The sequence below is a fragment of the Grampus griseus genome (assembly GCF_964374135.1).
Source record: "Grampus griseus genome assembly, chromosome: 1".
Taxonomy (NCBI): domain Eukaryota; kingdom Metazoa; phylum Chordata; class Mammalia; order Artiodactyla; family Delphinidae; genus Grampus; species Grampus griseus.
In genome coordinates this window covers 170,204,903-170,222,417 of record NC_139017.1, presented here as the reverse complement: position 1 = coordinate 170,222,417, position 17,515 = coordinate 170,204,903, and the positions used below count along the sequence as shown (strand labels likewise).

The 17,515-nt window shown below is 56.3% G+C and overlaps 1 protein-coding gene across 4 annotated transcripts in view; it reads left to right on the top strand.

Annotated features, from left to right (window-relative positions):
* Positions 1–17,515, top strand: part of ARHGEF10L (Rho guanine nucleotide exchange factor 10 like) — a gene marked incomplete at its 5' end in the record, with an annotated part of 146,836 nt that overhangs the window by 50,801 nt on the left and 78,520 nt on the right. For 2 of the 4 annotated variants that reach the window (XM_082675294.1, XM_082675292.1), the window contains 3 exons: positions 6,059–6,150; positions 7,903–7,986; positions 11,951–12,120. In XM_082675294.1, the coding sequence (XP_082531420.1) occupies positions 6,059–6,150; positions 7,903–7,986; positions 11,951–12,120 (346 nt within the window). Of the gene's footprint in view, positions 1–6,058; positions 6,151–7,902; positions 7,987–11,947; positions 12,121–17,515 lie in introns of all 4 variants that reach the window. The other 2 variants (XM_082675293.1, XM_082675291.1) reach the window with 1 other exon arrangement.

The following is a 17,515-nucleotide window of genomic DNA, read 5'->3' as shown; positions in this document are numbered from 1 at the left end:
CCTTTTGACCTAATTACATAGGGTGAGCATTTTCCCATGGGAACTTCTGCAGTACCCCACAAGGCTCTTGATAAGTTATTGCTGGGGGTACAGTGCCTGTCCTGGGTCTGACTGCTGAGCCTGGGGCCCTCGAGATGACGGGAGGGAGGTGCGTGCACCACAGAGCAGAAGGCCAAGGTGGGGTCTGGGTTATTGTCTATGGCTGGGGGGAAAGATGGTTCCCCCGTGGCCTTGATGCTCGCTCCCCACTGAGGACTGTATTATAGATATCAAGTCAGGGTCCCCTCCTCCGACTTCCCTGGGGGCTCCTCCCCACTCTGCTCATTCAGTAAGTGGATTTGTGACCATGTGGGTGATGGCACAGGACAAACAGACTGGGGCCCAGAGCCATTCCATATGTGAGGGGTGGCCGGGCTCAGTGTGAAGAGATGAGTGCATACAGGGACCCTGTTAGCTGGAGGAGGGGTGGAGGGGAAGGAGGGGGAAGGGAAACAGTGCACCGGGGGTATTTATCGTGGGCCAGACCCTCTGCTAAGCGTTTTACAAGCCTTTGTTTACTCCTTCCTGGAACCCTAAGAGGGAAGTATTATTGCTCCATTTCACAGATATGGAAACTGAGGCACAGAGAGATGCTAAGTGCCTTATCTGTGTTATCTCATTTAATCCTCACAGCAGCAAGTAGAGTGATTATTCATCCCATCCCTCAGCAGCTCCAGGATGTTTAGCCACTGTCCTGGTCCACAGCCAAGTGGCAGAGCTGCGATCTTATCCCAGGTCTGTTGGCTCTGGAGCATATGTCTGTTCCCACCCTAAGCCCACGATTCCCCCGTTCTCAACCCTGGCTGCACATTGGAGCCAGCAGGGAGCTTTAAAAACACCAATGCTGGGCCCCTCCTGACGGATGGGTCAGAATCACTGGGGCAGGGGCTCTGGGTCTGTATCTCTGAGGAGCTTCCCAGGTGACTGCCGTGGGCAGCTGCTTTGAATCCTCCTACCAGGTGATCTTCAAGGTCCTTCTGCCTTTTTTTTTTTTTTGGCTGCACCGTGCGGCATGTGGAACTTCCCCGACCAGGGATCGAACCTGTGCCTCCTCAGTGGAAGCGCAGAGTCTTCACTACTGGACCACCAGGGATGTCCTTCTGTTTTTTTTTTTTAAATCCTTATTAGAGTACGGTTGATTTATAATGTTGTGTTAGTTTCAGTTGTATAGCAAAGTGAATCAGTTACACATATACATATATCTACTCTTTTTAAGATTCTTTTCCCATATAGGTCATTACAGAGTATTGAGTAGAGTTCCCTGTGCTATACAGTAGGTCCTTATTAAGTATCTATTTTATATATAGTAGTGTGTATATGTCAATCCCAGTCTCCCATTTTATCCCTCCCCCCTGCCCCCTTTCTGGCTTTAACATGCTATATGAACTAGAAAGTGGCCAGGGCTGAAAAGAAAACTGGCAGCAGGCTTAATCCGGGCTTGATGTTTTTGCCTTTCTTTTGTGTCTCTTGGATTTAGGGATAGTGGTAGTGGTGCTGCTGGGGAATTTCTTGAGGGGAGTGATACTCTTGAGTCGGGCCATCCTGGGCAAGCCCTGCTGTCCCAGCCCTCGGTCTGCTGCAGATTGGGTTTTACTCAAGACCTTATAAGGCTCATGTTATTTTGGTCCTTTCAATTCCCAAAGGTGGAATTCTTTCCTCTTTCATATTTTTCAAACCTTGTCCTGGAAAAGGCATCAGGAATACCGTGTGCGCGCGCGCGTGAACACACACACACACACACGCACACGCACACGCACACGCACACGCACACACACACACACACACACAGCCACACAGCCAGCCAGGGATCCTCTGACCATACTGGTTTGGGGGGTCTTCTCTCTGATAACTCACACTGTGTAGCCTCTGGGAAGGGACCTTGTGGAATCTGCTGAGCAACCGGGCCCGCCATTCTCAGGGTGGGGCTTCTTGTCTTTAAAAGAGGCCGGGGAGTGGGGCATCCATCATCACTGAGTGTCCTCGTGTGAAGGGGCTGACGGAATGGGGTGACCAGGCCAGAGCAGGTCCCTGCTGTCACAGGACACTCACTTCCCCTCTTGTCCCCGGCGTGTCCCTGGAGAGAGAGGAGGTGGGCTCAGAAGGTGCTTTGAGCTCTGTGGTGGGCTCCTGGTGTACTTGACCTCGGTCTGGTCGGTGAACGCTGTCATGGGGGGGCCTCCTCTTCTTTGCCCAGCTTCTTGTTCTCTGTTCCTCTCCGAGGACTTGGCTCCTTTTCTTGGCATTCGAGTGGAGTGGCGGTGGCCTCACTTTGTAAGACGGTGTCATCTTAGTGGCTGGCCTTTCTTGCCTGTGCAAGCTGAGAGGCATTAGAAGTGCAGGAAGCTCAGATAAGGGCGAGATAATTGGCCTCTTATTGCTTTTTTATGGCTCTTTTATTATCTGAAACCTTTGGGGAGGCTCCAGGAGTGTTTGCTCACAAGGAGAATTAGATTTTCCAGCCAGGCAGCAGCTGGGAGAGGCTGCCCCTGGGTGGGCTCAGGGTGGGTCAGTGGCCTTGGCAGGCAGCTAGAAGGGCCAGGGAGGGAGGAGGCACCCCCAGCCTCGTTTCTTGCCATGCCCACTGCTTCCCTGTCCTGGGAGGCTCTTCCCCCTCCCGTCTGCCTGGGGAACACCTGCTCCGGTCTGAGGGCAGCAGAGTTGGTGTCAAGAGCAAGGCTTTGCAGGCAAAGTGCGACTCTGCCACTTGCTGGCCAGGTGATTTGGGGCAAGGTACTTGCCAATTCTGAACCTCACTTTCCTCATCTGTAAAATGGTCACAATGAGACACACACTTGTCCTCAAGCACTCTGCCTAGGGCTGGGCGCAGAGAAGATACCAGCAAAGTGCAGGGCAGGGGTGCTGGTGGTCTCCACCCAAGCGTGGGAAGACCTGTCCATGTACGGGCACTGGCCTCTTCCCTCCCTTGGGGCCCCTGGTGTCTCCGCTTGCCTCAGCCCTTGAGGCACTCAGGGTGGGCATAAAGGTCGCTGCTCTGCTGTGTGGCCCCTGCTCCCCCGCCCAGGAAGCCAGGACCAGTACCTCGATGGCTGCTCAACAGAAGCACGAGCCCACCAGCTTCTCCAGTCGTGCCGGTGGCTTAAAGCCACGCTGTCCTGTTCGGGGGCCACTAGCCACGTGTGGCTGTTCAAAATGAAATACAATGAAAAAATAAGTTCACTGTGTTTTGGTAACGTGCAAACCAGAGGATCATATTTTCAGCCCCATCCTGGCTTTTAGCATGTCGTAGCAGTTACAGATCCCTTCTAAAGCTGTCTGACCTTACCCCCAAATGCCCATCCCGCCTCCAGAAGGTCACCCGGGACCTTCTGGGGTGTTCACTGGTCGAAGCGCACCTCAGCCTTGGAGCTGGTGTCACGATTTCTCCTGGACAGAGACTCGATCATGCATCTCTGACTATGCCAAGAGCTCTTTCTCTCTTTCCTTTGTTTTTTTTTTTTTGTGGTACGCGGGCCTCTCACTGTTGTGGCCTCTCCTGCCACGGAGCACAGGCTCCGGACGCGCAGGCTCAGCGGCCATGGCTCACGGGCCCAGCCGCTCCGCGGCATGTGGGATCTCCCCGGACCGGGGCACGAACCCATGTCCCCTGCATCGGCAGGCAGACTCTCAGCCACTGCGCCACCAGGGAAGCCCTCTCTTTCCTTTTTAAAAACATGGTTGGGAGAGCAGTCAAGCGAGGTGCAGTGATGTCGTGACACAGCGAGTCCGTGATGTCGGTGAATGTTTGAATGCGGGCTCCCTGCTTCCACATGGTCTGGTGGAAGGAGCAGACTCTGCAGGCGGACAGCCTGGGCTGCAGATCCCAGCTCCCTCTGACGGGCCGAGTGACTTCAGTAGAGTCAGTCATCAAGACTTCGTGAGCCTTAGTTTCCCCATCTTAGAATGAGGACGACACTGCCTACCTCACGTGGGCTCTTGTGTAGTGAAATATGCAAATATAGGTAAAGTACAGCAAGCGGCACCTGGCGCGTTCTTCCAGGAGTCACCAGTTGTCACGGTTAATGTAGCAAAGCAAACTTTAAAACCAAATTCTGCCGAAGTCTCGTCAGCTCCCGCTGCAATGATTCGGTTCTGTCTGAGCATTTCTGAGCAGCTGCACTTAGCACCTTGAAGCCGCCTCCAGGTTGAGAAGGTGATGACTCAGGGAAGCGCCGTTAGGGATTGGGGCTCAGGTGGCTCCAGCCCAGCACCCCTCCTGGTCCAGACCAGCCCTGTCCCCTCTTGGCCTTAACTTCCCGCTGATGGAAAGCGTTACCCCAGGACTGAAACGCGCCCCTCCCCCCCAGGCGACACTGCTGACTTCTGGCAGTAAAACCGGAGCTGAGTCTTGCTTCTCCAATGGCGCTGGTGGCTTCGGCCTGCGTTGTCCTGTTCGGGGGCTGCTAGCCACATGTGGCTATTTAAAATTAAATGACCTAAAATGAAAAGTTAAGTTCCTTAGACACACGAGTTCCATTAGCCACCTTCCAAGTGCCCCGTAGCCACGCGTGGCTCACTGGACAGCACAGACGTGGCATGTTTCCACCGTCACAGCCGTCCTTGCTCTGTTACCTGAGACGCAGTCCTGAGAGGCCAGCTTAGGGGCCCAGCAGGCTGGCTTCACCGTCCGGCTCTGCCACTCACAGGCCGGTGACCTTGGGCAGGTTCCTCTGCCCGCCACCTGCCGGAGTGGGAAGGATGCCAGGATCTACCTGTCAGCGCTACTGGGAAGGCGAGGCCAAGGGCCTGCTCACAGGAGGTGTTCCACACTTCACTCTCCTCCCTCCCCTCTCCCTGCACTTCCGGTTGTCATCTCCCCCCTTCCCCTTCCCCTCCCCCTCCTCCTCCTCTGTTAAGGGCTTGCGTGATGGCAAGTTCAAGTCAATTCTTCGTAACAGTGGCAGCTGCCTTGGACAGTAGAAGGCCTCTACCCTCTGGGTTGCCAGATGTGGCTTTTTTTTTTTGAGCATGGGCTTAAAGAAAAAAACAAAAACCTTTCACTCTGGGATAGTTTTAGATTTACAGGGACGTTGTAAAGGTAGCACATAGGGTTCCATACACCTCCTCATCCTGTTCTCCCTGCTGTTCGCATCTTACACGACCACGGGATATTTATCAAAACTAAGAAACCAGCGTTGGTACGTTACCATTCTCTGAACTCCTGACTTTACCTGGATTTCATCAGTTTTTCTGCTTATGTTCCTTTTCTGTCCCGGGATCCCATCCAGGACCCACGTGGCATTCGGTTGTCATTTACACTGCTCTGCTCTGTGACAGTGCCTCAGTTTTGTTCTTCTTGATCACTGAGGAGTAGTGGGCAGGTGTTTTATAGCATGTTCCCCCATCTGGGTTTGTTTGGTGTTTTTCTCATGATTAGCCTGGGGTTATGGGCTTGGGGTAAGAATCCCACAGAGGTGAGCACCCTTCTCATCACGTCGTATCTGGAGTACATGATGCCCGAGTGACGGCACTGGGTTTTGCTCACTTGACCGCTTGGTTAAGGTGGTGTCTGCTGTTTCTCCACTGCTTTCTCTTTGCTTCTCTGCTCCTGGGAAGCGTGCCTCTGGTCCAGCCCATCCTCAAGTGTGTGGGAGTTAAGCCCTGCCTTCTGTGCATGGTCTTGTGAAGCTTCGCAGGTCCTCGTCTCTCAGACGCAAGGCCCCCCAGTCCTCTCCTCCATCTTGCATGTGGAGACTGGGGAGGTGGAGGTTCCCACTGAGTCTGCCCTGGAGGAGGAGAGACAGGGTGCCCTGGCCTGAAGAGCATCTGATCCCTATCACTTATCACCGTGAATACGTTTGACCTTTATGCTCTTGTAAAGCAGCAGGTCGGCCTTACAGTGCCTTCTAGAGGTGAGGAAACCAAGAGGGGACGGGGCTTGTCCAAGGCCAACCCAGCTGTGGCCTCCCCAGCTCGGCCTTGGGGTCAAGTGGCCCTGTCACCTGGTGAGGGGCTGTCTGACGCTTCAAGGAACCAGCTGTCCCATCCTCCTGGCTCACTGGCCCTGCTTCTCCGCCCGCAGGGAGCCGGCCGTGGTGAGCAATGGGGATGCCGTGGACACAGCTTTCTCTGGGGTCCGGCGCTCCAGCTGGAGACGGAAGAGCTCCCGTCGCAGTAAGTCCCCTGCATTCGCCCCCCGCGCCACCCGCCCCCCAGGTCTCAGCCCCAGGAAGTTGGTGTCAGGATAGCCTCCCCTTCTCTAGGCTGAGAGAGCTGATGTGGGCTTGTTGTCCTTGCTGCATGGCTGCTGTGGGCTAGGTGGCAGCTCTGAGGTGGACTGGCCACTGCCCACCCTTGAGAGTTGCCCCCCTTTGCCACCTGATGTGAGTCGTGATCCAGGAGTAGATCACACATTCAGCTGCTCATCTGTCCCCCAAATACTTCCAAAGCTCCTACAGCGGGCCAGGGTGATCTGGGTGGTGGGTGTACACTGGTGACCAAGACGAGGTCCCTCTGGCAGCAGAACCAGACACATAGGCGGGTGGTTACCATGCAGAGAGCAGGTGCTAGGATGGGGAGGTGGGAATTGGGAGAGCCCACGAGTCCTGAGGCAGAGAGTGAAGGAGCAGGGCTCCGGGCAAGAGTGTCTAGGCTGAGAGGGCAACCTGTGCCGGAGCCCAAGGGCGAGGGGATGCCTGGCACCTCGGAAGCAGTGAGCCTTGGTGTGGTGGAGGGGAGGGTCTAAGGGGTGAGCAGGGCCAGGTGAGGCTGCCATCTCCCCAGTTCCTCCTAGAGTGTGTGTGGGGTGCCCCCGGAGGCCGTGCTTTCCCCAAAGTGACAGTGAGCCATAAGAGGCCAAGGGGAAGCCATGAGACCACGTCTGCACTTCAGTCCCATCACTGGTGCTCCGAGACAAGGTGGTGGGCTGGAGGCTGTCCAGGGGAGGGAGGCTGATGGCTGCAGCCAGGGACCTGGAGAGAGGCGGGCAGGTCTGAGCCATGTGGGAGGCAGAATCTGTGTCGGTGGAGAGGGGGCGGTGAGGCTCCTATAGGGCTCTGGGGGCCCTGGGACCGCAGGGAGCAACGCAATTAGGAACGGGGACTTCAGAGTCCATCTGGTCCTCTGTCTTCCTGGAAGGCCTGTGGGGTGAGGACAGGCTACCATCAGGGGTGGGGACTGGTTTCCCAAACCCTCGCTCTGCTGGGGCCACATGCCCCTAGAGAGGGCAGAGATTGGGCACACAGTTATCGGGGGGAGACCTCTTTAAATATTCCAGCTCAGGAGCTGCTAACATGGGCAGGATGTGCTCTCTGCCCTGCTCATAGCACACCCAGCAAAGTGTTAGGGGATTGATGTGCTCATTTGCAGAATTTTTTTACCAATCAGGGCCCCGCTGGCTGAGTTCTGGGGGACTCTCCTTAACCCCACTCTCCAAATCCATTCCCCCACTCCCTGCCGTATCCTGTGCTCATTAGATATGGCTGCCTTGCCCTCCCCTGCCTCTGGGTGGGGGGTGACTCCTTTTGGGGTAGTCCTGGGGGCCTGGGCGGCTGAAGAGGCTTCCGGGCCCTGGGGCACAGGTGCTGGGTTTGCTTCATGCTCCCTGCAGGTGCCATCAGTCAGAGGGGCAGGCCTGCAGGTGTCGGGGCGGCAGGGGGCATGTGCCGCAGTCACTGGGAGGGCGCCTTGGAGGGGCTGGGGAGCGGGAAGAGGCAGCGGAAGCTGCGTCCTCTTAGAGCAGTGGCAGGCTAGGGTTCCCCAGGGGTTGGGCTGCAGGATGCTGGCCCAGATGAGCCGTGGGGGTGCGGGCGGGCGGGCGGGCGGGCGGAGGGAGCTGCCCGCTGGTGCAGTCCTGCTGTCAGTCTGGCAGCCGCCCTGGGCCACCACAGCCTCCTTCGTGCTCTTTTCCTCTCCCTTCTCTCCCAGTCGACCGGTTTACTTTCCCCGCCCTGGAAGAAGATGTGATTTACGACGACGTCCCCTGCGAGAACCTGGACGCCCATCAACCCGGTAAAGCCTCTTTCAGGAGTCCCGCTTCTCTCCGGACAGAGGAGGGGTGGGAGGGGCGGCGGGGGGGCGGGGCCTGGGGAGGGTCTCTCCTTCCACTTCCTCCCCGGCCCCCACCCAGTCCATGGCCCCTCCTTCTTGCTTTTAAAAACCACGGCCGTCTTCCCGGGAGAGTCAGGAGATGGCTGAGGGCGTGGCCAGGCTGGGGCTAGGGCGGGGTTAGGGCTTCATGGGGCGGGGTTAGGGCTCCATGGGGAGGGGTTAACGCTTCAAGCGCAGAGATTAGGGCTTCAGGGGCAGGGGCATGCTGGGCTGTAGGTCCCCAGGCAAATCTCTCACTTTTCCAAGCCTCCATTCCTCCTGAAAATGGGTTAATAGTCCAGACTTGCTGAATGGTGAAGCAGAGAAAGCCTGGGAAAGCCTGGGCCCTGCCGGGAAGATCGGGGCCGCAGAGGAGAAACAGGGTGGAGGAGGGTGAGTGCTGCTGGAACTGGGCCCACATACTCACCTAGCTGGAAGGAGGACTACCCAGGGACGAGGGGTATTTAATATCCATTCACAGTAAGAGCCGTCTTTGCTTAAACACGTTTTGCCAGCTGCTCTTCATGGTTTATCTCCTGTAATCTGCTTTGAAACTTTGACTTAGGGTATTACTTCCTTATTCTTCAGAGGAGGAAACTGTAGAGGCAGAGCTGGGATTCGAACCTGGGTCATTCTGACTCCAAGTCCAGTGCTCTGTCCCCCTCCCCCCCACAAAGGACTTGGGTGGCATTTTATGAAAGATGAAACGCATTTGCTTCCCCTATTCAGTCAACCCTGTGAGGTCGGTAGGGCAGGGCCTATGGCACCAGTTGACAGTCACATCAGAGAGGTTAAGCCACCAGCCCCAGATCACACAGCCAGAATTTGAATAGACATCTGCTGGACTCTGCTTTTTCTACAACACTGTTCTGCCTGTCTTCAGGGCCTCCCCGTCTAGTGGGGGAAACAGCCCCTGCATTTGTGGAGCTCCTGGTCTGACAGGGGCGACCGTAACCATCCTGGGGCAGCATATAGTCCAACGGGAGAGACACACAGACAACATGATGAGGCCCGACGTTCCCCGGGGGCACACTCCTGACACCTGTCCCAGGAGCAGGGCAGGTGGGCCCATGATCCACCCATCCATCTAACAAGCCCTGGAGGAACCTGGAACCCATTCCTGCTTGTAGCTCATGTGAATCCGGGAGAGTGGGAAAGGGTGGCTGGATGAAGTCCCAGAGCCAGGAGATCGGAGTGGCCTGAGGCCATTATTTGACCCCTTTGGGCTGTTCTCCCACCTGAATCCAATGAAGCCACTAATCACTTGGTCACAGTCTTCACTGGGCACCCTCGGGTCCCCAGGGTGTGGGGATATGGCATGTCCTGTGGTTTACCCTGAGGTGGGCAAGAGCAGGTGGCCTGGGAGCCAGTTGAGCCTGCCGATTGAGGGCCAGGACTCCTGCCCTGAGACCCCCCACTCTCTCTCGGGGCTGTGGGAGGGTTGAGTCGGCGAGGCTGGGCCCAGCCCTCAGCAGGTGCACCCCACAAGGAGCGCTGTGAACATCACACATGCCAGGGCCCCACACGGCCTGTGGGCTCAGCCGGCGCTCAGTGTGGAGGGTGTCCACTGAGGTGCAGCCGCACAGGCCAGTGGACCCACACAGCCTCGGGCTTTCATCCTGGCTCTGCCATTAATTAGGGCACAGCTCTCTGTGCTTTGGGCCTTGGCTTCTTCGTATGAAATCAGAATATCGTCCTGACCTCACAGGACTTTGGGGAGGGCCACGCCGCAAAACTTCTGGTTAAATCTCTCCGGCCTCAGTCGATGCATCTGTAAAACTGGGCAATGCTAGCTTCCTCCTGGGTGGTGGGGAGGATGCCGTGAGATAGTTGATGTAGAGCACTGAGTGGGTGGTGGTAAGTGCTTTGAAAGGGGAGCCATGTTCCTGAGCATTAGTGAAGCCCGTGGCCCCAGGAGATGGGGGGGCAGCGGGGACCAGGCCACTGTGAGGCCTCTGAAGGCTTAGGAATCTGGTGGTGCTGTCTCCACTGGAGAGAGTATTTCTGGACGAGCCCAGGGGGTCGTCAGCACGGTGGTGCCTCTGTGGAAAGCAGCACGGTGAGTGGATGGGGCCCCCTCCCCACTCACTGCCTGACTTCAGGCAAGCACACGTCTTCTCTGGGCCCCATTTTCTCATCTGTCTGATGGGAGGCGGTGGTAGTTTCCGGCCCCACAGGGCTGCTGGGAGAATCTGGCATGTAGATTAGGTGGGCGGGGCCAGAAGTTAGGGGAAGTAGATGTCACGTGGTTCTTCCCCTGGGGCAGCCCCAAGAAACCGGGCTCTGCCCCTTGACTCACGGGTTGTGGGGCCTCCACTGCAGTAACAGGACAGTCAGCCCAGCCTTGTGAAGGTCACAGCCTGGTCACCAGCTGCTCTACTCCCTGCAGATGTTAGTCACTATCATCTTTTGCTGAAAAATAACCCCATGCTTCCTCCTGATCCTGGGACCTGAGTCTCCAGCTAAGCCCCAGTGTGTCTGTTTTGCTCTTTGGCTGAAAATCTTCCCCGACCCCTCACCCGCCCGGCTTTCCCGTGCGGGGGAGGTGGAGGCTTGGGGTCAGTGTGGAGACCTTCAAGCCCACCCAGAGCCCCCGCGAGTAAGGATCAGCTGCTCTTTGGTGAGCGCCTGCCATGTACCAGGCTCTTGGCTAAGAGCTTTCTGTGCAAATATTATATTTCCTCCACCTTCCAGCTTATTATCCCCATTTTATAGAGAGGCTCCAAGAACCAAAGTTGTCTGCTCTTTACAATGCGTGGTTTCTGAGCAGATTTTTTTTTTTAAACCCATCTCAGTGCCATATTTTGTCTGTGTTAACGAAAAGCATTTTCATCTTCGTGCACTTTTTTGGAGTCTGCCCTTACTTTTGTGAGGCCTGCAGTTCAGTTATTCTCCAGGTAACAGCCCAGGAAGTGAAGCTCAGAGGTGAAGGTGAGGCCGAGAGCTCCCAGAGGTGGAGCTGGGACCAGGGCTGGGACCCCGTGTTCTGGGCCCGGCAAACTGGCTTTTCCACCTCAGTCTAGAAACAGCATCTCAAACCCGAGTTGACAGGGACCCCCAAGAGTGCCCGGCCCTGGTGGCACGTGTCCCTCCAGGCCAGTGGACTGTCAGGTCTCTGTCCCCCAGTTTCCCATTCAAGGCATTTCCTGTGGGGCCGGAGAAGAAAAGGGAACATTCCTGGACGCTGGGCCAGGCGCGCCCCCTACTGGACCATCCTGGACCCTCACGGGGAACTCAGATTTGGGGTGAGGGATCTGAGTCATTCAATGCCCCGGACCATCTTCATTTTCCCCCCTAGCATGCTGAGGCCAGAGCTGAGGGCCTGAGTCAGGGCTTGGTCTTAGGGCTTCTCTTTTCCTCTAAAAAATGCCACAGAAGGGCTTCCCCGGTGGCGCAGTGGTTGAGAGTCCGCCTGCCGATGCAGGGGACACGGGTTCGTGCCCTGGTCCGGGAAGATCCCACATGCTGCGGAGCGGCTGGGCCCGTGAGCCATGGCCGCTGAGCCTGCGCGTCCGGAGCCTGTGCTCCGCAACGGGAGAGGCCAGAGCAGTGAGAGGCCCGTGTACTGCAAAAAAGAAAAAAAAAAAGAAAAAGCCACAGAAGCCCCAAATGAGCATTCCGATCCTAGCAAGGTGGTGTGGATAGGGGAAGTTGTTGAGCCGGTTGTGTGCCAGGCACATTTCTTGTGCTTCTCTGCGTTTTTCACGTCCTCCTCACTCTGCGGGGTGGATGTCGTGTTCTCACTGCCTCCTGCTTATGGACCAGGAAGTGGAGCTGAAGGTCCACCTTGACCCACGCCCCCACCTGCCCGCCTGGGTTCAGAAATTGGGGCTGGTGGGCTTGGCCTCAGGGCCTCGGCTCACCAGCCCTGTCTCTCGGCCAGCAGGGGCAGAGAGGAAGCTGCTCTACGAGGATGTGCGCCGGGACGGGGCACCCCGGGAGACGGAGGACCTAGGCTGGAGCTCCAGTGAGTTTGAGAGCTACAGCGAGGACTCCGGGGAGGAGGCCAAGCCGGAGGCGGAGCCCGCCAAGCACCGAGTGTCCTTCCAGCCCAAGGTGAGGGGGAAGGCGTCTCTCACCCCAGCCAAGGCACCTGCGAGTGGGGTGGTGAGGGCCAGGCCTGAGACTCGTATCTAAACCTCAGTGATTCCCAGGGATGTATGGTGAGAGAGGGAGAAGTGGCCCATGTAATCCCGAGACAGGAAGTGATCCACCCACATTGCTGATTGGCCGTGGAGAGCCCTAAACCTAGGATGGGTGTGGTTAGTGCCTGGCACAGGTGTTGCCCCTGCTCCAGGCCTATGGCAGACCCGGCAATTGATGACGATGCTCACGGGCTCAGATCTGGCTTCAGAATCCTCCTGAACACAGTGCTTGGGCAGCTTAACTAACTGATTACAGTGGACACATGGATCAAATCAGCTTGATCTCCCTGCCTCACAGGATGCTTCTCAGATCGATCCGAGACCCCCACAGCCCTCTGCCCTGGGGAGGTGAGCAAGCGGGCTAAGTCAGAGGTGCCTGGGAGGCTTCTTTCCAAAGCCTTTCAAGGGGCCATCCATGCACTGATTGCTTCCAGTGTTTCTGCCTGGAACTGAGTTCATTCTGCTGATTTCATGGAAGGAGCCACGGAAGCCGGGAGGAGGATGGATCGTTTGGTTCCTCCTTTGCTGTGACAGCCTTGCCTGTCCCATTTGTTCTCTAGAAGCCACCAGAAGGCAGGTTCTATCCATGCCGAGATTTGGGATTGAATGGGAGCAGCCTCTTAGAGACAGGCCCTGCCCGACCAGAGGTGACTGGGTCTCTGTAAGGGTCCTTTTGAAAAGACACAGGCAGGCAAGTGGGCTCAGCCTGTCAGCGAGTCCTGCCTGCAGGTGGGGCAGGGACCAGGCAGGGGCCCCAGGCCCAGGCTGGATTACAGGGGCCTCCAACTCCCAAGTTTTTCTGAGTGCCTCCTGCCCCTTTCTGAGTTTGGGGATCCCTTCTGGGAGAGGGGCACAGGCCAGAGCAGCGCCTACGCCTAAGAGTCTTCAGACGGACTTTACTCAGATGAAGAGGGCTCCCCAAGTCCTCAGGAAGCCTGGGGGCTGAGCAGGTCACTCCTGAACCCCTGCTCTCCTCTCGGCTGGGCCCCCGTGGGCGGCGCCACGGAAAACAGCCTTGACCTCCTGCTAGCAAAAAACGTTAAGCATCTCTGACACCTACTCTGTGCCCAGTCCACATGTTAGGGTGTGGGTTGGGGTACAGGGGGACTGGAAGACCCAGCCCAGGCTTGGGGAACCTTTGTGGTCTAGGAGGAGACACCAAATATGAAACGATTTGTCAAAAATGAAGAAAACATGCCTTTCTGTGAACACGAGCCCGTGTACGTATGGCCGCCTGCCCGACACAGGTGGGATTTGATGGGCCTGATCACAGGAGGCTTCCTTCCAAGAGAGGCGGGTTGGGAGCTGGGGTGCAGAAGCCAGAGGAGATGGGAAAGGTGTCCCCAGTTGGAGGAATGACCCAGGCGAAAGCCCAGGAACAGGCCTCTTCCTGCTTCTGTCCTTAGAAGGGGCAGCTCTGGTTTAGGGGAGGGAGGGGGCTTTGGTTATGAAGGTGCCACTCGCCCTGGGTAGCCTCTGCATAGCGGGGGCGGGACTCGTGTGTCCCAGCCCTGCTCTGGAGGGTGTGAGCAGTGGGACTCCAGGCCTGGGCCAGCCCTTGTTCTCAGCCTCTGACTGTCCCGCCTAATCTCCCACGGCCACTTCCCCAGCCCCGTGCCTTCTTGCTGGGGATCAAGAGGGAACCGTCAGCACCTCTCAGGGCAGGACGCGTGGGGATGCTGAGTTTGGGCTCTCCCATGGTGGTCCTCAGACTTGCACAGGCATCAGGATCATGTGGGTTGTTGGTTGAAATCGCAGATGTCGTGGCCTCGCTCCCAGGTTCGGGGTTTGGGTGGGGCCTGGCAATCTGCTTTTTAACAGCGCTCTGTCCTCCGGGGATGCAAGGGGCCCACAGAGCACTCTGAGAAATGCTGGCCGGGCCCTCACCTTGGCCTGGCCCCAGGGGTGGGGGTCTCTGGGGGCTGCCCCTGGGCTTGTGTCCCGCACACCCTCAAGCTGGGGGCTTGGGACTCTTCCTCAGCAGACAAACGACGTGCAGAGTTCTTGGAATTTCTGACCATGAGGACTTTTCTCCGGCCATGGGCCCAGGCCCGCCTGTTCCCTGAACAGCAGGCTCCCAGGGATTGTAGGGGGCGTATTTCTTCTGACACCCACCTCTGCCTGGGAACCGCCCCGCCACAGCCCCACCTGCAGGGCTTTGCCCTCCTGAGCTGCTTGGGGCGCATCTGCTCCTACGCGTCGTGCTGCAGCCGCTGCATGTTTCCGGTGCCACCGCTGCTTGCCTGTATGTAGTTTGTGCTGTGGCGCGTCAGGCAGCAGAGATCTGGGCAGAGTCGGGTCCTGTCCTTAGAGTCTAACAGGAACCTGGTACCCTGTGCAGCTGCAAAAGAACTAGTGGAGCCCCTCCTGCAGGTGTCTGGCCAAGCCAGCCCTCAGTGGGCCGATTTTTGCCAAAGAAAATGACTGAGGCTCTGCAGAGGGACCTCCTTAGGAGCACTTGACCCAGATGTGACCGGGAGCCTGATCCTGCTTAATGAGGGCCTGCTGGTAGCCCCCCATGGTCAGTGGGAGGTTTTTTCTTTTTTTTCCCAGCTGTGAAACAGGCTCCACTGAACCTGTCCACTTTCTGATTGTGATCTCTTCATGATGAAGGTGACCGTGATCCAGTTGGCCAGGGGCCTGGGCAGCACTGCCAGCTCTGACCTCAGCTGGTTGACTCTTGTCCGGCTAATTCTGCAGTTCACCTTCGAATCTAGTTCTTCGGACCCTGAGAGAGGCAGAGGCCCAGGTCCTTTATGATTTATCATGTCAGTCTTATTTACAGATGAAACAGGACTCCAGTTTTCTGGGGCGTCTGAGTAACTCTCGGAAGGATCCCTGTCCTGCTATTTCTTTGTATAACAATAGTGAATATGTGCCCAGTGCGGTACAGCTGAGTGTGGTACAGCTGGCAGAGCAGTTTCATTTATTGTTCCTAATACCCTAGAGTGGTTGGTATTACTTGCTTTAAGACTCTCATTTTGTTGATCAGAGAACCTAAGTGACAGAAGCTCAGAGAGGTTAAATGATGTGGTGAGGGCCACACAGCAAGTAGGTGGTAGAACCACAGCTCAACATCACATAGGATTGGAAAGGAAGTACCTTGTCCATCCGTTCATCCCTCCATCCGTCCGTCATCCATCCATCCATCCATCCAGTCAACTGTCCATCCATTCAACAAATATTGAGCGTTTATTATTTGAAAGATAGTCTAATATCTAAAAAAGCTTCCATTTTGTTGAACACTCACTAAGCTCTGGGGTTTACATGCTTTGTCCATTTCACCTTCTCAGTGATACTATGAGGTAGTTATTATTATGGCTACTTTACCAGTGAGGAAGCTGTCACTCAGAGAGGGAAGGAGACTTTTCCAGCTAGTACGCGGGGAGCAGTGCTTTGAATGTAGGCCCACCTGCCTCTAAGCTCGTGCTTTTGATTCCTCTGCTTGTCTACTTTTCTACAAGTAATCCTAGTCATGGTCTTCTCTATATTTTGCCAAATGTCACTATTGCTCCTACAGTTCATGCATTTGAATGTCTGTCTGTTTGTCCATTTATCTGTCCATCTTCCCAGATAGTATGTAAGCCAGCCACCTACCCCTCCATCCAGTCGCCCGCCCGTCATCCCTCCCTCCCTCTGTTCCTCCAGTGGTGTGCTCGAGCCAGCTCAAACTAGCTCACAAGAGCCCAAGAACCAATTGTGCACATCCCTTTCCAACTTCACACTCAGTGATGTCACATTGGTAGTCTGAAATTGGCCGTGGTGGGCGTGTTCACGCCGTGGAAATACTATAAGGCAGGGCTCTTTTTCCTGGAGAACCGCTCGTTGAATATTTACCAGCACAGCACTGCGTCCAACCATCCATGTTTTTATTAATTCATCTGACTGTCTCTTCATCCCTCTACCCATTTGCCATCTGTACAGTCATCCAACTAAATGTATCCATTTGCTCACCCATCCATCCACTTATCTGTCTATCCATCCATCTATGAGCCTGTCCATCTGCGCATCCGTCTATTGTCCATCCATCCATCCATCCACCCCTCTCTGCATTCACCCATCTTTCTGCATTTGCCCACTCATCCATTTATCCCCTTGCCCACCCATTCCACCCATCCGTCCACCTGCCATTCATCCCTCTCGGAAACTTGCCAAGAGCCTCTAATGTCGAGAGCCCCATGCTGGGCTCCTGGGATGGGGAGATGACCGAGACACAGTCCTTGTCCTCTTAGCACTGGGAGGGGGCCTGGGCTGTTCCCCTCCCGCCTCTGCTCCCCCGCAGCTGCAGAGACCCAGCCCCCAACTGCGTGGCATGTTGGGGTTGGATGCTGCTGGAGCTCATTCCAGGCAGGGGCCTGGTGGTCCCCAGGTGCCCGATCCCACCCACCCCGGGTTGTCTATCCACCACCTCACCTGAGTCTCCTTTTTACTCTGTTGCCGGTGTTTTGTCTCCTGCCCTCCCCGCCTGCTTCTCTCACCTGCTGTCCTTCTGCCTGGCTGCTTGGGGGCTCCAGCTTTCTCCAGACCTGACTAGGCTAAAGGAGCGATGCGCCAGGACTAAGAGAGACATCTTGGCTTTAAGAGTTGGGGGGAGAGACATGCAGGAGCTGAAGCACAAGTACGATTATAAGGTATTGTCTGTCTGTCCCTCCAAGTCCTGGGGGCTCCCGGGGCCTTTCCTGCGCTTCTGGGGCTGCAGGGGTGGGGCTGAGTCCTGGAGCTGCCTCGAGCCCTGGAACTTGGTGGCATCTTTCGCCGGCTGCACGGGCTGATGCCAAAGGCTGGCTCGCTCCTGTCCATGTCCTCGCCTCTCTCTCTTCCCACCCTCAATTGACACCTTAACCGTCGATAAGAATTCCTGTGTGGGCTCTCAAACTTTAGGGCCCTCAGAATCACCTGAGTGCTTTGAAAAATGCAGATTCCTGAGCTCCACCCCCAGAGAGGCTGATTCTACAGGTCTGGGCCAAGGCCTAGGAATCTATGAATTTGGTAACTATGGCAGGTGGGTTTGGGTTACACTTTGTTGGTGACGTTGGACGTTCCTCCGCCTTGGAGCTGTTCAGAGAGGTCCGGGGTAAGGAGGCCAGTAGGAGAAACCGCAGTGCCTTCTTCTCAGATGGGACTCCGACCTCTGCATAAGGATGGACAGCAGTATCTTCCATTCATTGAGCACCTACTGTGTGCTGTGGGCTTTGGAGGCCTGCAGGCCTGGATTTGAATGCCAGCCCCACCACCTCCTCGCTGTGTGATCCTGGGCAGGCCTCTTGACCTCTCTGAGCTTCAGTTTCCTTGCCTGTGAAATGGCG